General features: G+C 45.8%; 1 protein-coding gene across 26 annotated transcripts in view; it reads left to right on the plus strand.

Annotated features, from left to right (window-relative positions):
* The window catches only part of KALRN (kalirin RhoGEF kinase), a 692,638-nt gene that overhangs the window by 528,929 nt on the left and 142,108 nt on the right, over positions 1-21,601 (plus strand). For 6 of the 26 annotated variants that reach the window (XM_055110365.2, XM_034957235.3, XM_034957237.3 and 3 more), the window contains exon 1: positions 20,070-20,319. The exons of 17 other annotated variants lie outside the window; for them this stretch is intronic. In XM_055110365.2, the coding sequence (XP_054966340.1) occupies positions 20,235-20,319 (85 nt within the window). In that variant the 5' untranslated portion in view covers positions 20,070-20,234. Of the gene's footprint in view, positions 1-20,063; positions 20,320-21,601 lie in introns of those variants that run through there. 3 more of the 26 variants (XM_034957232.4, XM_034957233.4, XM_034957240.3) reach the window with 3 other exon arrangements.

The raw sequence follows: 21,601 nt of genomic DNA on the forward strand, positions 1-21,601 counted from the left end.
CAGAGCAAGGTGCTGCCTCAAAAAGTGTTTTTAAATTTAATTTTAAAAAAGAAAGAAACGCAAATGATCAGAACCCCCACTCCTCCAGAGCCGGTGGGTCCCAACAGTCTGTGTTTTAACAAGCCTTCCAGGTGGCTCTGATGCACATTTGAGTTTGAGATCCACTGACTTGTGAAGTCCAAGTGGCAGAGGCCTTGCAGCCAAGCATTTTACACTGAGGAAGCCAAAGCCAGGCCTTAGTTCTGGGCTTATTTTTGTAACTGGCCAGATAATCAGCAGCAGGGATGCCTTCTATGCAGACCTGTGCTAGATATTTCTAGGAGAGGAAGATGGGGACGAGGGTCAGCATGGAGACCTGCTGCAGGCTTCCTGATGGTAACTGTGAACTCAGAGCATATTTAAAACACTCTGGTGTCTGGAGTGCCATCTGGTCTACCTCCAAAGCCTGACTTCCTTTCCTCCACTAGATGGCAGCAGCAGGCTGCATTGTTTGTGCTGCATCCAGCCTTCCAGGGTTTTTTCCACCAGGAGAAAAATGTCAGCTAAAACCGACGTCCTAATTCTCCTCGTGCCCTCCACTCCCAATTTAATCATTGCCTGCTTTCCCCCCTGTCCTCTGAGGACTAAAGAGGGACTGTGTCAGGAAGTTGTGTGGGAATTTGAAATTGCAGGCACAAGAGGAAAATCAAGGAAACTCAGGAATCTGGCTCCGCTTGAAGTCTAGCCAAGAGGAGAAGAGGGTACACAGAAGGTAGATTGTGAGGGTAAAATGAGGTAACGGAGACAAAACACAGCAGTGCCTGGCATTCAGTGCACCTTAGTTGTCATGATAAGTTTTTGCTATTATATCATTTGCCATAGATTATCCAGCAAAATAACTACACACTCCCACAAGTCCAGTTGAGAGACCCATCTGCAGAGACAAAATCAAGCATAGCAATTCATTTGCCGCAAAAGGCTAACGTTCCTTGGATCCCCAGGTGTGGGTCGTTTTCATCAGGAGGGACTCAGCTTCCAGGGAAGATGAGACTTCCTGACCTAGACCTGGCCTCCTAGCCTGAGGCTGGGTAAAATGTGCACTCCCTCCCTGCTGGGGTTGCCACATGTGCAACTTCGCAGGAGCAAACCCAAGGTGGAAAGTCAGAGAGCAGTGTTAGAGTCAATCTGTGATCCCGAAGTGGGAGGTGGAAGCATTCAGGGTAAGAATTGCACAGGACTGGGGGTTCTCTCGACTATAGGACAGATTAGTGGAGATTTAACTAAAAATAGGAGATGAAGACCAGGAATGGAAAATAGAGGCAAGAGACAAAGCTGGGAGGGAGGCTGTCATAGAACTTTCCAGCTAACTCTGCCAATCAGCATAGCTTCTTAAAGGTACCAGCAGTGCCTATCACCCATTTCTTTGGCTTTTTATTTCCAGGTTGGTTCCTGTTTCCCCAAGCTTAGGCCAGTTATGCTGAGCCTTCAATGGCATCCTGTGAGGTCTTACTATCTTCTCACCCATGTGAGCTCTGAATACAGAGGTCCCCGACTCCCAATAGTCAAGGACCTAAGTCGGCCAGGCGCAGTGGCTCACTCCTGTAATCCCAGCACTTTGGGAGGCTGAAGCAGGTGGATTGCTCAGGCTCAGGAGTTCGAGACCAGCCTGGGCAACATGGCAAAACCCTGTCTCTACAAAAAAAATTTAAAAATTAGCCAGGTGGGGTGGTGTGCACCTATATAGTCCCAGCTACTCGGGAGGCTGAGGTGGGAGGATCACCTGACCCTGGGAGGCTGAGGCTGCAGTGAGCCATGATCATACCACTGTGCTCCAGCCTGGGTTACAGAGTGAAACCCTGTCTCAAAAAAAAAAAAAAAAGGACCTAAGTCTGCATTCTCCATGGAGCACTCCTTATGCCCTTAACTAGACCCCATTTGAAAGTGTGTGCAGTTATGCACATAGCCCAGCCTCAAAACCCTTTCCCTGTCTCTCTGGGGTCTGCCCAGAGTGTTGGCCTTAGCTAAGACCCAATAAGCTATTCCTTCTCTTATTCCAGCTGGCTGCCTGCTTGGCAAACCGCCTTTTCTTCTCTCAGCAGTAATTTGTCTCCAGTGGGTGCTTTACCTTATAAGTTATGCACAACTAGATTGAGAATAAAATGTTCCTCTGGGGGTTGTGGAATAGGACAGAATGGTCTCATCTGGTGTCAGGAGGTTGGAATCAATTCCTTTTTCAATTCCCATAAGAGAACTGGTCCTCTTAGCATTTGCAGAGAGCACCAAGTCAGCACTCTCGCAGGCTGTGTGAAGCAGGGACTATGTGTGAGGGCTAAGCACCTTGAGAGTGCTCAGGCCATGACTATCACCCCAGAAATGGGGACAAAAGAACCACAGGATGGTTCTTGATGATCCACTAGCACAGGGTTCCCAACGCTGGCTGCACATGAGAATCATCTGGGAGCTTTTCCAAATGACAATGCCCAGACCCCACCTAGAACAAATGGAATCAGAATCTCTGGATGGGGCCTGAGGGTCAGTATTTTTAAGTGTTCCATAGGTGAATCTAAGGTGCAGTCAGGGTTGAGAACCACTGCACTAGCTCAGTCTCCTCTCTTCCAAGAGAACACTCAGGCTCAGGAAAGCAAGGTGACCTCCCTGAAGCCACAGGGAGTCTGTGGCCAAGCTGGAGCAGACCAGGGCTCCCAGCACCTGTTGAGCTTCTGGGTAGTGCTAGGGCTCCTCTTTGCCCTTCCCTCCTCTGCCTTCTGTGGGAGCAGTGGTTGGTTATTTCCTCCTGATAAGTCTTGGTGTCATTCATGATGGGGTTGGTGAAAAAGAGTGGGGCTGTGTGTCAGAATTGGGGTGGGGCTGCCTTTCCTGCTACTTTACTGCCACTCTAACATCTTAGGGCTTCTCACTGGGATTGGGCCCTCCAGCCCTAGTCCTGCCTTTCCACAGGCCCCTCTCACTTTCACAGCAGCAGGTGGTGGAGGGCAGCACCTCCCAAGAGGCAAGCCTTTGTAGCAGTGGTTTCCAACTCTGGATGCACCTTAGAAACCACCTGGAGGAGGTTTCTAAAAATTCTGATGCCTCATACCCACCCCAGAACAATTAATCCAGCTGCCAAGGACCTGGACATCATACCCACCCCAGAACAATTAATCCAGCTGCCAAGGACCTGGACATCAGTATATTTTTAAGTTCTTTTGTGAAAACAAATAAAAAGAAAAAAATTAGCCGGGCATAGTGGCATGCACCTGTAGTCCCAGCTATTCAGGAGGCTGAGATGGGAGGATTGCTTGAGCCTGAGGGTTCAGGGCTATAGTGAGCTGTGTTCACACCACTGCACTCCAGCCTGGGCAAAAGAGTGAGAATCTATCTCAGGGGAAAAAAAAAGAAGAAGAACAAACTTAGTGATTCTGATGTTCCCTTAGCGTTGAGAACCACTGCTTTGTGAACTCAGCACCCCCAGGGTGTCAAGCTTAGGAGATACTTAAAGATGTATTAGAAAGGTTGAGGGTTAATGTCCAGATTATATAAAGAACTCCTGCAACTCAACAACAACAACCAAAAACTAAATTTAAAAATGGACAAAGGACTTAAACAGAAATTTCTCCAAAGAAGATATACAAGTGACCAATAAGTACATGAAAAGATATTCAACATCACTAATTATTGCTAGGAAAATGATAATCAAAACAACAATAACATGTCACTGCAAAGGATGGTTATTGTTTAAAATGTGCACACACAGAAAATAACAAGTGTTATGAGGATGTGGAGAAATTGGAACCCTTGTACGCTGCTGGTGGGAATGCAAAATGGTACAGCTGCCGTGGAAAACAGTATGGGATTCCTCAAAAAAGTAAAAATAAGATTATCATATCATCTAGCAATCCAACATCTGAGTATATATCCAAAGGAATTGAAAGCAAGGACACAAGCAGAAATTTGTACACCCATGCTCATAGCAGCATTATTCACAATAGTCAAAAGGTGAAAGCAACCCCAGTGTCCAGCAACAGGTGAATTGAATACATACATACAATGGGATACTCTTCAGCCTTAGAAAGTTAGGAAATTGTAACACATGCCACAACATGAATGAACCTTGAGGACATTAGGATAAGTGAAACAAGCCAGACACAAAAGGACAAATACTATATGATTCTATTTAAATGAAATACCTTGAGTGGTCAACTTTTTAGATGTAGAAAGAATGATGATTGCCAGGGGCTGGAGGGAATGGGGAATTAGTGCCTGTTGGGTACAGAGTGTCAGTTTTGCAAGATGAAAAATGTTCTGGAGATGGATGGTGATTATGGTTGCATGACAATGTGAATGGACTTAATGCCACTGAACTGTACACTTAAAAATGGTGAGAATGGCTTTTAAAAAGTATTGGTCCTGGGTACTTCTGCCCCAGGCTCCAATAACCAGTCTAGGTTCTTCTGTACCTGGCTGTACAGGACACCTGTGTTCCTTTTCCTGTGCACTTTCTTCCCTGGCTGGGGCTGAGGGTCTGGAGAAGCTGTAAGGAAATACCTCTCTGCTTATGAAACCAAGTCCAAGGCTTCCCCCGTGAGCCTCAGAAGCAGATGCTCTAGAGGAGAGGGACAGTGGCCCATGGCACCCCTGGCTTGTTCATGAGGAGTCCTCTCCCTGAAGGCCTCTTGATGATTTCTGCTGTTACCACCTACTTGGCCTCAGGAACAGCTTCCCCATGCTGCGGAAGGTGGTGGAGAACCGTGGATAAAACTTGGGCTCTGAAGGCAATTACCATCAACAGCCTGAGGATGCCGGGCAAGTTTGATAATGTCAACTTGTGTTAAGTGTGTCACCAACTCACAAAAATACCTAACATTTATTGAGCTTTACCATGGGCCAGGTTCTGGGTTGCTTTATGCTAATAGCAATAATATTTTCCTCATCTTACAGATAAAGACACTGAGTCTTGAAAAGATTAGGTAATATGCTCAAAGTCACATAGCTGACAAGCAGTGGGCCTAAATTTGAACCCACGCCTGTCCATTTCCCAAGGTCTCACTTTACCACTGTGTTCTACACCCTCCCAAGTCTGAAAGCCTTTGAGACAGGCACTTTAGTTTATTCTCCCATCTGACTTGGCTTGTTAGCCAGTCTAGCTGAATCTAAAGAGCATTAACCCCATTATAGTTACATATACCCACCTTCCCACTCTCCCTCTCACCTCTGGCCCCAAATGCCCCACTCTCTAGGAGGAGTGGTAGTAATCAGAGACAGATTTTGTCCTGTGGGTGCTTTGCCAACTAATAAGATTCTGATGTCCTCGGCTGGAGCAGAATGACTCCAAGGAGCACTCTGGACAGCAGGCTGAGCTTAGTCCAACTCTGATAGCGGCCTGCCAACCCCTGGTGCTGGCCCAGCCTGTTCAACAGATTGTCTGCAGGATGGAAGTCCCCTGCACTTTCTGCTGCCAGGAGCCAAAATGCCAAAAAGTTCAGGCTCCTCTGCCTACCAGGAGAGTCCTCCAAAGGTCTTTCTCTACCTCTTACTTTTCAGTATAATTCTGCATTAGGAGCCCTACCCTCAGGTTTTTCATTTATGCCATAATGCCTAACATGGCTTCACTATGGGAGGCTAAAAAAATAATTGGAGGATGAATATTCCCTAAACATTTCCTTTCAGGTACGAAGTGACATGTTATAAATTGCAGCTTGCTGATTTACTTTATCCTACAATCCTCAATTGCAGGATTGAAGTACGATCCTTCAATCCTCTTCATTTGTATAGGATTGTACTGGTAATTGACTAGATGTGAGGTAGTCCTTTGAGATTCAGAACTCACTTCCTCATAGAAGCAGAAGTATACATGGGAGTATGATCAATGAGGGTGAGAACAGGTTTCCACACTAGCCCACAACATTTTCCTTTATATTAGCATAGCTGAATTACACTATGTTTGCAATGAAAAGGTGTGGTATGGTGTTTTTAAAAATTATAATACTGTTGGGTAAGAATAGCTGAAACCCAAAAATAATGCATTTGAATAAGAAATGTTGTAATTTATTTGAGTACTGATACTTTTTGAAGAAAAGTATGTTTAAAGATAGATGGAGAGAGTCTAAAAGGAGCTCCTTGACATTTTTCAGAATTATAAAAAGTTTGAGTTGAAACTTACTCTTTTTATAACTGGATAAAACCAGTTCTTGATTAGATTTAATTTCACTCCAGAACATTGGCTTCTTTTGGCTCCTGGGATCTTAGAATTGAAAAGCAGGTGAAAGGTGTTCTAGCTCACTCTCTTTCCAAATACAAGAAACCCCTTCCACAATGTCCTTGACAAGTGGTCAGCTAAGCATTACTTGAGCACTTCTAGGGACTGGGAGCTTATTACTTCTAGAGCCTGTTGGATTTTAGTGTAATTCTAAGGGCTAGAATATTCCTCATATATTGCACTGAAATCCAAACACTTTCTACCCACGTCTCCTTCTATTCTCCCCGTCCGAGCCCCGAGTGTAAATCCACCAGTGCTAATTATTATTCTCCCTCTCCTTCTGATCTGTATCTAGAAGAAAGTAATACAATTTGCAGATAAAATGTTAAACACTTCTTTCCTAAGCTATATAAGCCTAGCAATTTCTCCATAAATCCTTTTATTAAACGCTTAGAGCAGAACAAAATGTTTTTAATTAAATTCAACAATCCTGACTTGTTTAAAGTGATTGTTTGTGTTTATGGATTAATAGTCCTTTCCAATGTCCTTGGATTTGAGAACTTCACAGTCCATCCTTACCCTTGAACTTTGGGCATCCCCTGGTTTCTCACTCACAGACACCTGATCTGTTGTCCTCTCTGGGCATAGAGCTTAGAGGCAAGTGCCTTCCACTCTGCGACTCTCTATAGGCTGGCCTTTTTTCCTGGTTATTCCCTACAGTCATTCATATTGCTATTTGTTCTAAAGTAGCATTTTTATTACCTTTTATTCATGTCTTCCTGAATTACCTCTAGGATCCTTTCCACTTCTAAAAATGTCTGTTTTTTTCTCTCTGCATCAGGTAATTACCTTTGTTAATTTAAAGGGATTAACCAAAGTATCCTGTGTTTATTTTATTTATTTTTTATTTTTTATTTTGGAGACAGGGCCTCACTCTGTTGCCCAGGCTGGAGTGCATTGGCAAGTAGCTGGGACCACAGGTGCTTGCCACCATCCCTAGCTAATTTTTGTATTTTTTTGTAGAGATGAGGTTTCGCCACGTTGCCCAGGCTGGTCTCGAACTCCTGAGCTCAAGCAATCTGCCTGCCTTGGCCTACCAAAGTGCTGGGATTACAGGTGTGAGCCACCGCACCCAGCCAAAGTATCCTATTTTTGATGCATATAAGCATAGCATAAATATCTTCATTTTGAGGTCCAATTTTTTAATTTGGGGTGCATGAAATCTCCATTTTTGTAGTAAAAAATGGTTGAGACTGGGTGCAGTGGCTCACATCTTTAACCCCAGCACTTTGGGAGGCCAAGGCAGGTGGATCACTCGAGCTCAGGAGTTCTAGACCAGACTGGGCAACATGGTGAAACCCCATCTCTACCAAAAATACAAAAAATTAGCTGGGCATGGTGGCATGCACCTGTGGTCCCAGCTGCTGGGGGTGGAGGTGGGGGAAGGGCTGCAGTGGGAAGGGAGGTGGAGGTTGCAGTGAGCCTAGATTGTGCCACTGCACTCCAGTCTGGGTGACAAAGCAAGACCCCATCTCAAAAAAAACAAAAAACAAAACAAAACAAAACAAAACAAAAAACTGGTTGAATGTCAGCAATTTCAGTTAAAAATGGCCCAACCTAATGTATTGTAATCTACTGGTTTTTTTCCTTAAAAGGGTACTGGCAAATCTTTGAAAACGGAACAGAATTTAGTTCTCAGGGAATCAGATGGGGTGGGAAGAGGACAGGGTATGAAATGAGAAGCCACTTATTTTGAGTAGAATGTCACCTAATCTTCCTGGGTTTAGCTTCCACATTTATGCAAAAGGAAGCTGATAAAGATGCCTATGTAACAGAGTTGATGGGAGGCTCAAGGGTAGAAATGTTAAGTAAAAGTGATTTTTAAACTGTGAGGTTGGTTTTATTATTATGTGCACAGGCTGATTGTTTAGGATAAAACAAAAGTTGTCTGTGGCTTTACCTCGGTATGCAGTAGACTATAAAAACATGGTCTGTCTGTAATCCCAACACTTTCAGAGGTTGAGGCAGGAGAACCACTTGAGCCCAGGAGTTCCAGACCAGCCTGGGCAACAGAGTGAGACCCCGTCTCTAGGAAAAATTTTTAAAAATCCGGGCATGGTGGTGAGTGCCTATAGCCTCAGCTACTTGGAGGGTTGAGGTAAGAGGATCACTTGAGCCCAGGAGGTCGAGCCTGCAGTGAGCTGTCATTGAGCCATTGCACTCCAGCCTGGGTGGCAGAGCGAGATCCTGTCTCCAAAAAAATGTCTTGGGGTGGAAGACCTGAGTCTGAATCCTGGCCACTGGCTAGATGATGACCTTGGGTAAGACACTTAAAATCTATGAAATAAGCCGGATGTGATCATACACCTGTGGTCCTAGCTGTCTGGGACGGGAGAGAGGATGGCTTGAGTTCATTGCTGCAGTGAGCTATGATTGCACAACTGCACTCCAGCCTAGGCAATGGAGCAAGACTCCGTTTCTAAAAATTCTAACTTTAAAAAATCTGTGAAATTGATTAATAGCACTTAAACTCCAACAAGGTAGACTTTGCAGTCCAGTTATGCCCCACCAAAGGTGGTCAGTTAATGTGAAGTTCCCTGCCTGCTCTTTGTCTAAGTTCTGATACTTCTATAGGGCTGAGTACAGGGTGTTTCCAGCCTGAATCATCCCCAGGATTGTTCAAGGGGTCAGGGTTCTCTTTCTAGTTTCCATTGGTTTTCTTTTTTCTTTTTTTTTACCAGACAGGGTCTCACTCTATCACCCAGGCTGGAGTTCAGTGGCATGATCAGGCCTCACTGCAGCCTTGACCTCCCAGGTTCAAGTGATCCTTCTGCCTCAGCAACCCCCAAGTAGCTGGGACTACAAGTGCTAGCCATTGTGCCTCCATAGGTTTTCAGAGGCCCCAGCACAACCTCCTGTCTGCACTGGCTCCCTTCCCTCAGTCTCTATTCCTAACCTAGCCTGGGTCCTTTCTACAGTCCACCAACAGCAGGTCCATCTGGCTCCGTGATTTCCCAAGAAATAATGGCTTAATCCTCTCATAACTTTCTTTTGACTTTAACCCAGAGGATTGAGATAATATTTGATATATTTGAGCTAAAAATTCAAGTTTTTCCTTGGCTTGTACCTCTGGCACCTCTCCATGACCTATTCTCTGTCATTAATTCTGTGGTACTTGAAGGTAACATTTGGACCACATTATGGAGATGGGCTGACCTGTGTGATGGGGGTTGTGCTGACACTGTGAGTGTTGGGTGTTTATGAGGGGACCACTCTTTAATTCAAAGAAGAGCAGGACAGAGAGGAGTTTCGTGGAAACTGCCTCAGGCCTGCTTTGTTCTGGTTGAGATGTCCTGCCTGTGGCTACATCCATCTAATACTATTTAGGACATGAAAGGGCTTAGAATCAAAGCCTCAAATAGGAACATGTCAGGGCAAGCCACATCCTTCTCTAAATACAACTCAGTGTCGTGCTGTCTCCAAGTAGAACTGAAGCAGGAAGACCCAGGTGTCCATGGAAAGAGCTGGTCTCTCTGGGTCCCTCTGCAGAGATCCTGCATTTTTCCCTTTTGTAGCCAGCCTGCTGTGACTTTGCTTATGTTAAATACCAATTTCAACAGCATGTTTTCATGCCTGCTGGTGCCCACTGTAAATCTGTGATATCTACATGATGATGATGCCCCTTATCATCCAGAGGGGAAGTCAGGGGCAAACTTGAATATGCTCTTTGGAGCCACATGAACCAGCTGATGGAGCTCAGAGCTAAAATGAGAGCCTCAGGATTTGATCCCAGAGAAGAAAGGCTGCCACTGACTGCTTTCTGAGAAGAAGCTGGAGATGATGGAGAGGAGGTTACCCCAGCAAACAGAATGTTCCCCCAGAGGAAAGATGGTGCAGTTTTCTTGCTTACAGCTAGCTAAGCTGAAAGCACTTTCCCCCTAGAAGAACACGGGGACCCAGGAATGACATGCACTGAATGTGACTTGGGGAAAACAGAAGGCAAGGCAGTGGTCTGGACAATCTTGGGATGTGCCCATTCTGTCTGCTCAGGGAAGGGCAGAGATGGGAGGACCTCAAAGGCCTTGAGGAGCAGCCCTTGCAGGCCACAGCTCTAGGAGCTCTCAGCAACAGGATTCTGCAGGACAGAGCAGTCAGCACCCTCCTCTCACCGCCACACTGCCTTCCCTGTGTCACTTGCTCCTTGAGAACAACTCCTCACTGAGGATCTATGTGGGGGTGAAACTGCAGCCTTAACCCAAAACCTTCAAACAAGCATGAGAAGTCTTTCCATTTACTACTAATTGCCATTCTGAATACCAGCCCTCTGCCCTATGGGCAGTTACTGAACAGCCTGCCCCTTTCTTTGCCCCTGTGGTAGGACTGGGTTGTCTTGTTTTCTCCCCGTGTCCACTAACCCCAGCCAGAATCTTGATTCTGAGATTGTGCCCACTTGCCTTACTTTCCACATGGGCCTCTAGGCCACAGGAAGTCTGGCTCCTCACCTTTGTACACAGGAGGGCGAACAGATAATTGCCCCGTTGCTTGCCCCCAGCTGCAGGGAGGTGGCCCAGGCTGAAGACCCGTCTCAGTTCAGAATGTTCCAGTGTCTCCTGTCTCATTTCCAGTAAAACGAAGTCCTTTCTGTGACTGCAAAGAGGCTCCACAAAACCTGTTCTGGAGCCTATTCTCTGACTTCATCTCCTATGTATTCATTTCCTGTTGCTGCTGTAACAAATCACCATGAACATGGTGGCTTCAAACAACAACACAAACTTATTATCGTACAGTTCTGTGGGTTGGAAATGCAACATGAGTCCCCATGGGCTAAAATCACAGTTTCAGCAATCAGGGCCACATTCCTTTTTGTAGGCTGTTAGGGAAAAGCTATTTCTTGCCTCTTCCAGCTTCCAGAGACCACCACACTTTCTCCATCTTCAAAGCCAGCAATGTTGCATCTTTCTGATCCTCGTTCCATGGTAATGTTTCCCCTGGGCCACAGTGGGAAAGGTTCTCTGCTTTTAAGAACACCCACCATTACACTGTCCTCACCAGAATGATCCAGCATAATCCCCTTACCTCGAGGTCCCTAACAGAATCACATTTGCACAGTCTCTTTTGCCATATAAGGTAACATATTTATAGGTTCTGGAGAGGAGGATGTGGACATCTTTGGCGGACGTTATTCTGTCTACCATTCACCTGACCAGCCTGCCTCACTGAGCCATTACCAATCAAGCCATGCATATGCTCACCTCAGGGCCTGATCTTTTGTTCCCTCTGCTTCGAACACACCAGATACCCCAGATCCTCAGATACTTGGATGTCTTGCTGTCACACTTCCTTCTGCTTGAATGTCACCTGATTAGAGAGGTCTTCCCTAACTCCCACCCTCTCCCATCACAGCGTATACTCCCTTCTCTGTTTTACTTTTCTTCATTGCATTTATCACTACCTGACATATTTGTTAATATTCCTCTGCAAATCCCCCCTACCAATACAGGGATTTTGTCTACTGTGTTCATTGCCCTATCCCCAGCATCTAAAACAGTGGCTGCCATGTAAGAAGTTCTCAGTAAATATTTATAGAAAGGAGGGACGGATCATGCATCAGGGACCTCTGCAGAGTTCTTATGTGAAGGACCAGGCTCAGCATGTAGAACGGTAAAGGAAACTGGCTTAAGCTTTAGCAGGAGGACTTGAGGATGGGAATAAGGAATCATATTCTGATGCTAGGAGTCCTGATTGAAGAAGTCTTCTCTGGGGATGTATGGGTTAAGTACCTCTCATTTATTTGGACTGGTTGAAGGATGAGCAGGTCATTATCCACATTCCATTATTGGCAGATGTACATCCTTTCTATTATTGGAAATCCTCAATAAACTCACCTGAGTTACATCAAGACAAAATCCACTTTCCATTTGACTCATCAGAAACCTCTGCACTGTACCCCGTGAATCTACATGCTGCTGCAGCTGCTATTTGTGCCTGTAGGAGGGAAGGTGGCGTTGGCAGAATTAAAATGCCATCCCACATAGTGGACACTTAGCAATCATAAGTTTACCTTAATTGAAACTCAGAGTGATAGACTGGCACTCTTATACTGCCCTACTTTGGGAACACTTTGACCTACTTAGAGGTAAACGTTTTTGGAAGTAGATAAAACCTGGAGTGGTTTGTTTTTAGCAACTCCAGCTGCAGCCATCTTTCACTTTGATAAATAGCTCATCTGCCCCTGAGCTCAGGCCAGCTCAGGCGGCTGCTCAGTACAGATATCCAGGAACCTGTCCTTGTTGCCAGCAGCTCTTCCTCTCTGTCCTCACAGAAGAGGAATGTTGCCCATTCTGGGGAGACATCTGTGTCCTCTCAGTATGGCCTGAACCACCCCCCTACCTTGAACCTGGTTCAGACAAGACAGTGATCAGTAATACTTCCTGGAAAAAAAAAAAAAAAAGAGGCTGGCTGCAGGCTGAGCTGGGGCCTCTCTTAAGGATAAGTGAGACAGCTAGAAAGAGGCAAACAGGTGTCAGTTGGGCAAGTGCAGAGGAACACATTTAAAGGTCAGTAGGTGAAGACATATGGACTGAGCTCAGTAATGGTTCAGTCATTAGAGTCCAGGAGCTGTCTGTCACCAAGTGGATGATGGTACCCATGGGGCCAGCAGTGGTGCAGTGGTTAGACCACACTAAACAGAGATAAGAAGGAGAAGAGATTACTATGCGTGATTCTGGCAAGCACACTTTTTCTGTACACCTTACTGTTAACGCATATTACCTGGGAATAGTTACCCACACAGATATTATACACTTTTGAAAAAAAACATATTTGGGCTGGACACAGTGGGTCATGCCTGTAGTCTCAGCACTTTGGGAGGCTGAGGTAGGATGATTGCTTGAGGCCAAGAGTTCAAGACCAGCCTGGGCAGTGTAGTGAGACCCCATCTCTATAGGCAGGTGTGGTGGTGCATGCCTGTAGTCCCAGCTACTTGAGAGACTGAGGTGGGAGCCCATGATTTTGAGGTTACAGTGAGCTCTGATTATGCCACTGCACTTCAGCCTGGATGACAGAGCAAGACCCTGCCTCCAAAACAAAACAAACAAACAAACAAACAAACAAAAAACCCCACCATATTTGGAGTTCAAATTAAATATAGAAGCAATGTACACATTGTACCTCCTCTCTCTGAAGTGTTTCTGGTTACTGATGACTATTGTCTCAATTCCTCTTTTTCACATAAAGAAGAAACCCCAACCTTATGTCCAGTACTATTCTGTTTCCATTTCTTTTTTCTGCCACAGAAAATTAAACCAACTTCTGCTAGAATTCACCCTGTTCTTCTTTGTCTTTTCTCATGGAACAGGCCTTATTTAATTTACATTTTCCTTATAAACTCCCATGTATAGGTTAGCTTAGTGACTTACAAATAGTAAATATTCCAAGACCAATTATTTGTTGAATAAATGATTAGTACTTGGAAAGAATCTTAGATGTTTAGGCCACAGCCACAAATGGAGGCCAGGGCTTGGTAATTTGGGAATATTGATTAGCCATCCTGGTATCAGCAATCAGGCAGTTCATAGATCAGAAATCTACACAGGGAAGATGAGAATTAAGGAACCTGCAGTTGGCAACCAGGGAGCATGGCAGGCAGTGGAAGAATGGGTCAAGGGACCAATTGTCAGAGTTTGAGAAAGTAAAACCATTTGTGTCCAAGTGTTTCCTAAACTCTACAATGCAGGAACTCATCCACAGTGTGAGTGGCCTTGGGCCCTAAAGTCCATGGTTCTCAGCCATGACTTCACATTGAAATCCTCTGCAGAGCTTTTTAAAACCCATAGATTGGCCAGGCTTGGTGACGCTTGCCTGTAGTCCCAGGTACTCAGGAGGTTGAGGCAGGAGAATCACTTGAACCTGGGAGGCGGAGATTGCAGTGAGCCAAGATGTGCCCCTGCACTCCAGCCTGGGTGACAGAGCGAAACTCCATCTAAAAAAAAAAAAAAACCTACAGAATCCAAATCTGGGGGTGAGTGCTACAGGTGAGAATCACCCCTGTGGGGAAAGGAGAGCAAGGGAATGGTTGGAGTGGAGTTAAGGAGATCAGGGCCTGGCCTCTGCACTCACCAGGAACCATGATCACGGCTCACCAAGCCTATGTTCTATAAAAGGTCACAGTAAGAAGGGTCTCCTATGAATCTCTAGGCCTGAATTGGGGCATGGTTGCTGTTCCTTCTTTCTCTGTCCTGAGCTCTAAGAAATGTGGGGAAATGATTGTGATTTAGTAAAATTATTTTCCTGTCCATCTGAAGAGAATAACCCTAAAGGAAAAAAAAAATGGCATTTGTCTGTTAGTGTAAGAGACAGGTACCTGAGGTCATGGTCCAGTGTTACTGAAGACTGTGGTTAATGTGGAGGGAGAGGCAGTCACACTGGTGCCTGATGTCAGGCCTGACATTGTGGTACACCTGGCCTACTACATCTGCAGGCTGATACCAGAAATTCTTTGGGGTTCACTGTTGTTGGAAATGAGGGTGGGACATAAAGTGGTCACGTAGGCAGGCAGAAAGCCTTATTCATGTAAAATGGACTTAGGCTGCAGGTATCACTGAAGACAAAGTCTGCCAAAAATATAAATGAGACTCAGCCATCTAGTTGAAAAGTAAGACTACTTTAAATATATTGCTTATAGCTCAGGAGTTTTTAGCCTGAACTTTGGGAGTGGGTGGGTAGGTATGTGAAAACCCTGAAATAATAGACATTCAACTGGCTTACACAAAAAGGAATGTATAAGCGAGGGACGGGCACAAGTAAGGTCCAGGAATAAAGCTTTAGGAAGAAGCCTCTCTAGCTATTCAAATGATATCATGGGAAACCTACCTCTCTCTCTCATCTTTTCCCTGTATTGGCTTCATTCTCAGAGAGCTTCTTCCCACATTGTTATAGCAAAATACCCCCAGCTGCTTTAGGCTAACATTCCATCAACTTAGAAATCTTGTTGAAAGGGATGGCTGTTTTCTCAGATGTTCTTGCTAAGATCACAAGGTTTATGCTCATTGCATAAACTCAAGTCATGTGCTAAATCTGAACCAATCCCTGTGGCTGCCTGGCCACACCCAGGTCATGGGCTTATCTTTGGAGTAGAGGGTGGACAAGGGGAAGATGTCAGCCACACCCAGAAACATGGTCTCAAAAGGGAGGAAGGCTGGTTCCTCAAAGACAAGTCAAGGTGCTGTTACAAAAAGAAGAGGGCACAAATGCCAAATGGGCAAGGACAATGTCCGAATCTCGAGTAGGTCTCCATGTGTTTCTGTACCAACAACATCAGCATCACCTGGGAACTTATAGCAATGCAAATTCTCAGGCCCCACCCCAGACCTACTAAATCAGCAGCTCTGGGAGTGGAGCCTAATAATCTGTGTTTTAGCACACCCTCCAGGTGATTCTGATGTATACTTGAGTTTGAGAACCACCGTACTGCACCAGTGGTTTTCAAACTATGCTGCATATTACAAACACCTGGGGAACTTTTAAAATACTTGCGCCCAGTTGCACCCAAAGTCAATTGATCTAAATCTCAGGGTGTGTGTGGGGGTGGGTGGGGAGGGAGGACTCAGGCAGCAATGGCCTCAGACTTGGTTCCACCTCAGAGCCTAAAAAATACTAATGCCTAATATTTTTAAATGCTTCCCTCCTGATTCTTATCAGCACCAATGTTTTAAAATCATATTCTCCACCATCCCTTCTAAATTGTCTTGAGAATATTAACTTAAAACATCTGGATGCAGGCTGGAGAATCTAGGCATCTATTAACCCTCTCAACTAATAAACCTGGTCACATATCTGATGTGGATTCACTTTTCTCACATTCATGATGAGTCTGTCCTAGTAGCTAGCTTCAGAAGGACTGAAATTGTTTTTGTTCACCAATGTAGACCCAGTACCTAGAACAGAGCCTGACACAGAGTAGGCACTCAGTAAGTATTTGATGAATTAATGAGTAGGTCCACAAACAGTTAGTGTCCCCATGTTGTTTGAGATTTCCTTGATGGCCAGGTGTGGTGGCTCACACCTGTAATCCCAGCACTTTGGGAGGCCGAGGGGGGCGGATCGCTTGAGCCCAGGAGTTCAAGACCAGCCCAGGGAACATGGCAAAACCCTGTCTCTATTAAAATAATAATAATAATAATAATAATAATAATAATAATAAAGGAAAGGAAAGGATTTCCTTGTTAGGTTATAGACATTGGCTAGTCTCATTCTGGAAGGCATGTAAGGATGGCAATGGGACTCTTGGGTTATTGGTGTCTAACTCTAGAATGAATCTCCATGATGGCCAAAAATGTGTTGACCTTGCCAACTTAAGATAGGAAGAGGTTCCTAATGGTTTTATGCCTTTAAATTGAGAGTAGGATGAATTCCTGGGTTATAAGAATTAGTAGAGGCTGGGTACGGTGGCTCACGCCTGTTATCCCAAAACTTAGATGTGCGTGGTGGTGCATGTCTGTATTCCCAGCTACTCCGGAGGCTGATGCAGGAGAATTGCTTGAACCCGGGAGGCAGAGGTTGCAGTGAGCCGAGATCGTGCTACTGCACTCTAGCCTGGGTGACAGAGTGAGACTCTGCTCAAAAAAAAAAAAAAAAAAGTATCGGTGGAAACATGCCCAGTGGATCCATTTTGCCTATAGTGGACTACTTTAGGGTCTACTGGTATTTGATTTCTAAAGTAAGAGTTGGGTCTTTCTCAAACATGTAACTCAAGCCAGTTTCAGCAGGATGATATGTCATTAGTCTCTTGCAAAGAATTGTGACAAAAAAGTGATCCAGTGTTATCTGAACACAAAAACCAAGAGGGAAGATTTCAGTAAAAAACAAACTGGTTATTCCCCATGAAATTTTGAAGCATCTTTGAATTCCCATCATAATGCCCCCAAAGTGTAAAAAGAGAGGGATTGGGTGGGTAAACCAAATATTGAACCTTGGACCATAGCATCCATACTATGGATCACAAGCAAATAAAGTTAATTTTTACAGACAGTTTTGGTCTGGGCTTGCAAGAAAAACAAAATAGGTATTGTCTTTGATGACATGGAAGAGAGAACTAAATAATAGTGCTGGTTGTTGTGGGTCAGAACTGGAACCCAGGATAACTATGTGAGGATAAAGGATCCTGCAGTAATTCAGCCTGGCAAAATGAGACTGACCAATTATCAGGATGGTCAGTGAATCAGGAATCTTGGGTGCAGACAACATGAGCAATTTTTTTTTTTTTTTTTTTTTTTTTTGAGACAGAGTGTCACTCTGTTGCCCAGGCTGGAGTGCAATGGTGCGATCTCCGCTCACTGCAACCTCCACCTTCCGGGTTCAAGCAATTCTCCTGCCTCAGCCTCCCGAATAGTGAGGATTACAGACGTGCATCACCATGCCCAGTTAATTTTTGTATTTTTAGTAGAGATGGGGTTTCACCATGTTGGCCAGGCTAGTCTTGAAGTCCTGACCTCAGGTGATCCGCCCACCTTGGCCTCCCAAAGTGCTGGGATTACAAGCGTGAGCCACCGCGCCCAGCCAACATGAGCAATTTGAACTGTAATTTCTCTGTTTTTGTATGTGTTAGAAAGAGCACCAGAGATTCATTTCCTGCTTGACAGTGACGTTCTTATGTAAACCTTGCCAAGAGAAACCATCAGGGAGATGGCAGTAGCAGAACTAGAGGGTAGATTTTTGACTTTATGTTCTACTGTTCCAAAGGGGTGAAGCTTTTTAGAGCTTTTCTTTAGAATTAAACCATTAAAGCCTCATCATAGTTTATTAATTCAGTTTCTTCAAAGGTAAAACAGGACACTACTTTACAAGGTTTTTTTATGAGGATAAATGAGATAATACATGGAGAACATGGAGGAAACTGCTTAGCATATAAATGCTCAATAAATGTAAGCTATTATTACTCATTAGGTCATGCTTCGATCATTTACTGGTATCCCAACCATGTGGCAGATGCCTTGGCACATTTTTTTTGGGGGGGTTGAGCTGGGGGGGATGGGGTCTCACTCTGTTGCCCAGGCTGGAGTGCAGCAGCGCAATCATGAGTCACTGCAGGCTTGACATCCCCAGGCTCAAGTGATCCTTCCACCTCAGCCTGCCAAGTAACTGGGACCACAGGTATGGTCCACCAAGCACCGCTCATTTATGTACTTATTCATTTATTTTTATTATTTGTAGAGACAGGGCCTCCCTGCGTCGTTCAGGCTGGTCTTGAACTCCTGGGCTCAAGTGATCTGCCTTGGCCTCTCAAAGTGCTGGGATTACAGGCATGAGCAACCATGCCTGGCTGTCACATAGATAAATAAAGCACAAATCTAAGCATGGTTCCAACCGGGAAAGGAAGCCCCAAATCCTGGTAACTTTTAAAAGCCTTGTCCCATGAGTGTGTTTCTTCCAGGAAGGCATTGGTTACCTGGGTGATCAAGCTTCTGTTTTTCATTCCTCCCACAAACTTCCCTTTTTTCTGATGAATGGGCCCTCTTTATGAGTGTTGTGTGTTTCCAGCAGGCCCTTTGCCCTAAAGCTGGACACAAAGGAATGGGAGAGACACCCTGTGAGTAATACAGTGGTTCATGGAAAGGTCCCACTGATGTGGTCCAAGTGGGCTTCAAGGGGGTTGTGGAAAGCAAGCTTGGCCTTGAAACATGAAAAAGATTTAAAAGATAGGGATAGGGATATAAGTAAAGGAATGATAGGTCTACTGGCCATATTGGGCAGAGGGGATGGTGAATGGAAGTCTTGCACCGTAAGTAAGATGTTCGAAGTTTCTCTGTAGGCATTCATTCACCTGGAAATATTAAACTTCACCTCTGTAACAGGATGTTAGCCCAGAAACATGGCCTGAGAAGGGAGGAGGACTGGTTCCTCAAAGACAAGTCAAGGTGCTGTTACAAAAAGAAAAGGGGACAGATGCCAAATAGGCAAGGAAAAAGTCTGAATCTCAAGTAGGTCTCAGTGTGGTCCTATACCAACATCAGCATCACCTGGGAACTTGTAGCAATGCAAATTCTCGGGCCCCACCTCCTACCTACTAAATCAGCAACTCTGGGAGACATCCATAGATATTTTTAAATTCTACCATCGGCTGTATGTGGTGGCTCACATCTCTAATCCTAATGTTTTGGGAGGCTAAGGCAGGAGGATCACTTGAGCCCAGGAGTTCAAGACTAGCTGGGGCAACATAGCAAGACCCAAGACCCTGCCTCTATTAACGAAAATTTTTTAAAGAAAATCTACAACCGTGGAATATAGGAATTCTTTTACATTTTTTTTTTAAATGGGGAAACTGAAGATAAAAGGTGAAGTGACTTGCCTAAGGTCAAACAGCTAGCAGGTGGCAAAACTGAGCTTTGAAGGTTGGTTGTATGATTCCAAACCCGGAGTGTGTTTTCACGTCATTACTGTTGGAGAGCTGATCAATATGAGGCACTGTTATCATTATTAGTAATCAGCATTACACGGAAGGAAAGGAAAGGGTTGGGGACGGTGTTTTCAATACAGAGGAGGCTGTGGGGAGGGAACGGGTGAGGCTGCGAGGAAGAAAAGGGCATCCTTGAGTCTTGGAGCATCTAAGTCTGCCCCTCTCTTACCTCTTTGGCCCCATCTAGTTGTATTTTTTAAGCCAACGCCCACTGTGGTGGCCTTTGAAGGGAGGAAGTTGCACATAAGGAGTACCTACCTGTTTGGTGCCAAGGGCTCAAACTCCACCCGTTTGCCCCGTGCCCACAGCGTTGGTGCCACAGGCAGCGTTGCATGAGGCTCCGGCCGCTGCTGGCCAGGTCTCCTGCCCACAGCTGGACCTTGGAACTCCGCCCCTTAGGCCCTCCCTCCCCGCCTGGCCCCTCCCCGCTTCCCAAGGTGGCAGTGGCTCCCAGTAAGTCAGAGCTGCGGCCGCGGTGCGGGGAGAGCACAGTGGGGAGGGCGGGAGCCGGCTCTCGGGCGGCGGCGCTGAAGTTTCCTTCCCGCCGCGCTCTCACCCCGGGCTGGCGCCCCGTGCCATGCGGGAGCGCTGGGGCGGCGGGGCAACATGAAGGGCGGCGACAGGGCTTACACCCGAGGTCCCTCTTTGGGGTGGCTCTTTGCTAAGTGCTGCTGTTGCTTCCCGTGCAGAGGTGAGTAGCTGTCGGCGGCCTTGGTGCCTTCTCTTAGCCAGACTGGTCGCGCTCAGCGCGAGGGAGGGTGGTAGGGAGGGAAGGGTTGGGGAGGCCTCTGGGGTAGGGGGATGGGGCTGGGGATCAGGAGGGCGGCGAAGGGAGAGAGTTTGCTGCGATCCGTTTTAGTTTCCCAGACAGAACGCGCGCGCTCGCTGGCTGGCGGTGAGGTTCTGACTTGGATGCGGAGCTGCTGTTTGGGAACTCAGTCACCTAGCAGCGACTTTGGATGTCAGGGCGCCAGCCTGCTAGGGAGTGGGATGCGGACGCGGGGGTGGGAAGGGGACGCGGGGGTGGGAAGGGGACGCAGAGCCGCGTGTGTCCCTATAGTGGCGGAGAAGTACCTCACCTCTCATTTACACATGGATCTCAGCTGCGGGATTAACGTGTGACTCCTGGCTACAGGAATGTGTTTGACACCTGTCTGTACACCAGGAACTATTTTTGCCAAGTGACAATTTTCTCGTGGGACTGGAGCACATTTTTTTCTGCCTGGGTTTTCACAGGCCAGCGTGGATTTGTAGCTCCGGGCCGGAGCTTGGCTCATTAATTAACAACTCTCTCTGTGCCCAATTAGGACTGTATTTAATTATTCTGCTAATCTTAATGTCGTGGAAGAAACTTGCAGGAAGCACCCAATTTCCCCCAAAGCAGCCGGCGAACAGGAGGGCGAGAAGGATCACAGAGGGAGGGCTCTCAATTGTGTGGCTTCTCCTGAAAAAGAAATCAGAACCTTCCCAAATAGGATAAGCAGATGCTCCTAAGGCTGTTCATGTCACTTTAACACACGCTAGGATAGCGGGGGAAGACTGTTTTTGTGTGGGTAGAAATGAGAATGTAGCCCCCTACTTGACATTTGCCCTTTTAAAAAGTTTCACCTTTTGGGCCTCTGGCCTCCACCCCCATTTACAATACCCCACCCAGTCTCCCATCCCATCTGCTATGCAAAATCCTAATGGAACTTTCTGGCTGAGTTACTGGTGAATAAACTTCATCCAAGCCACCTTTCAGCATCCTCTATGCCACAAACACACAACATAGCCCTGAGAAATTTTCTATCCTGAGCAGATTTAAGGTTACCAAAACTAATTAAATCCGAATGACTTTTCCTGCGAGTCATTAAGGTCATAATCTTAGCATCAGATTGTCTCAATCTCTGTATTTAATTAGAACAGCCTGGAACCGTGTGGTTTTGAGCTCTAGAAACCAGAATTCAGTTGAAGAAGGAATGTGAGGGGCCAGG

Source organism: Pan paniscus, chromosome 2 (genome assembly GCF_029289425.2).
Source record: "Pan paniscus chromosome 2, NHGRI_mPanPan1-v2.0_pri, whole genome shotgun sequence".
Classification (NCBI taxonomy): Eukaryota; Metazoa; Chordata; class Mammalia; order Primates; family Hominidae; genus Pan; species Pan paniscus.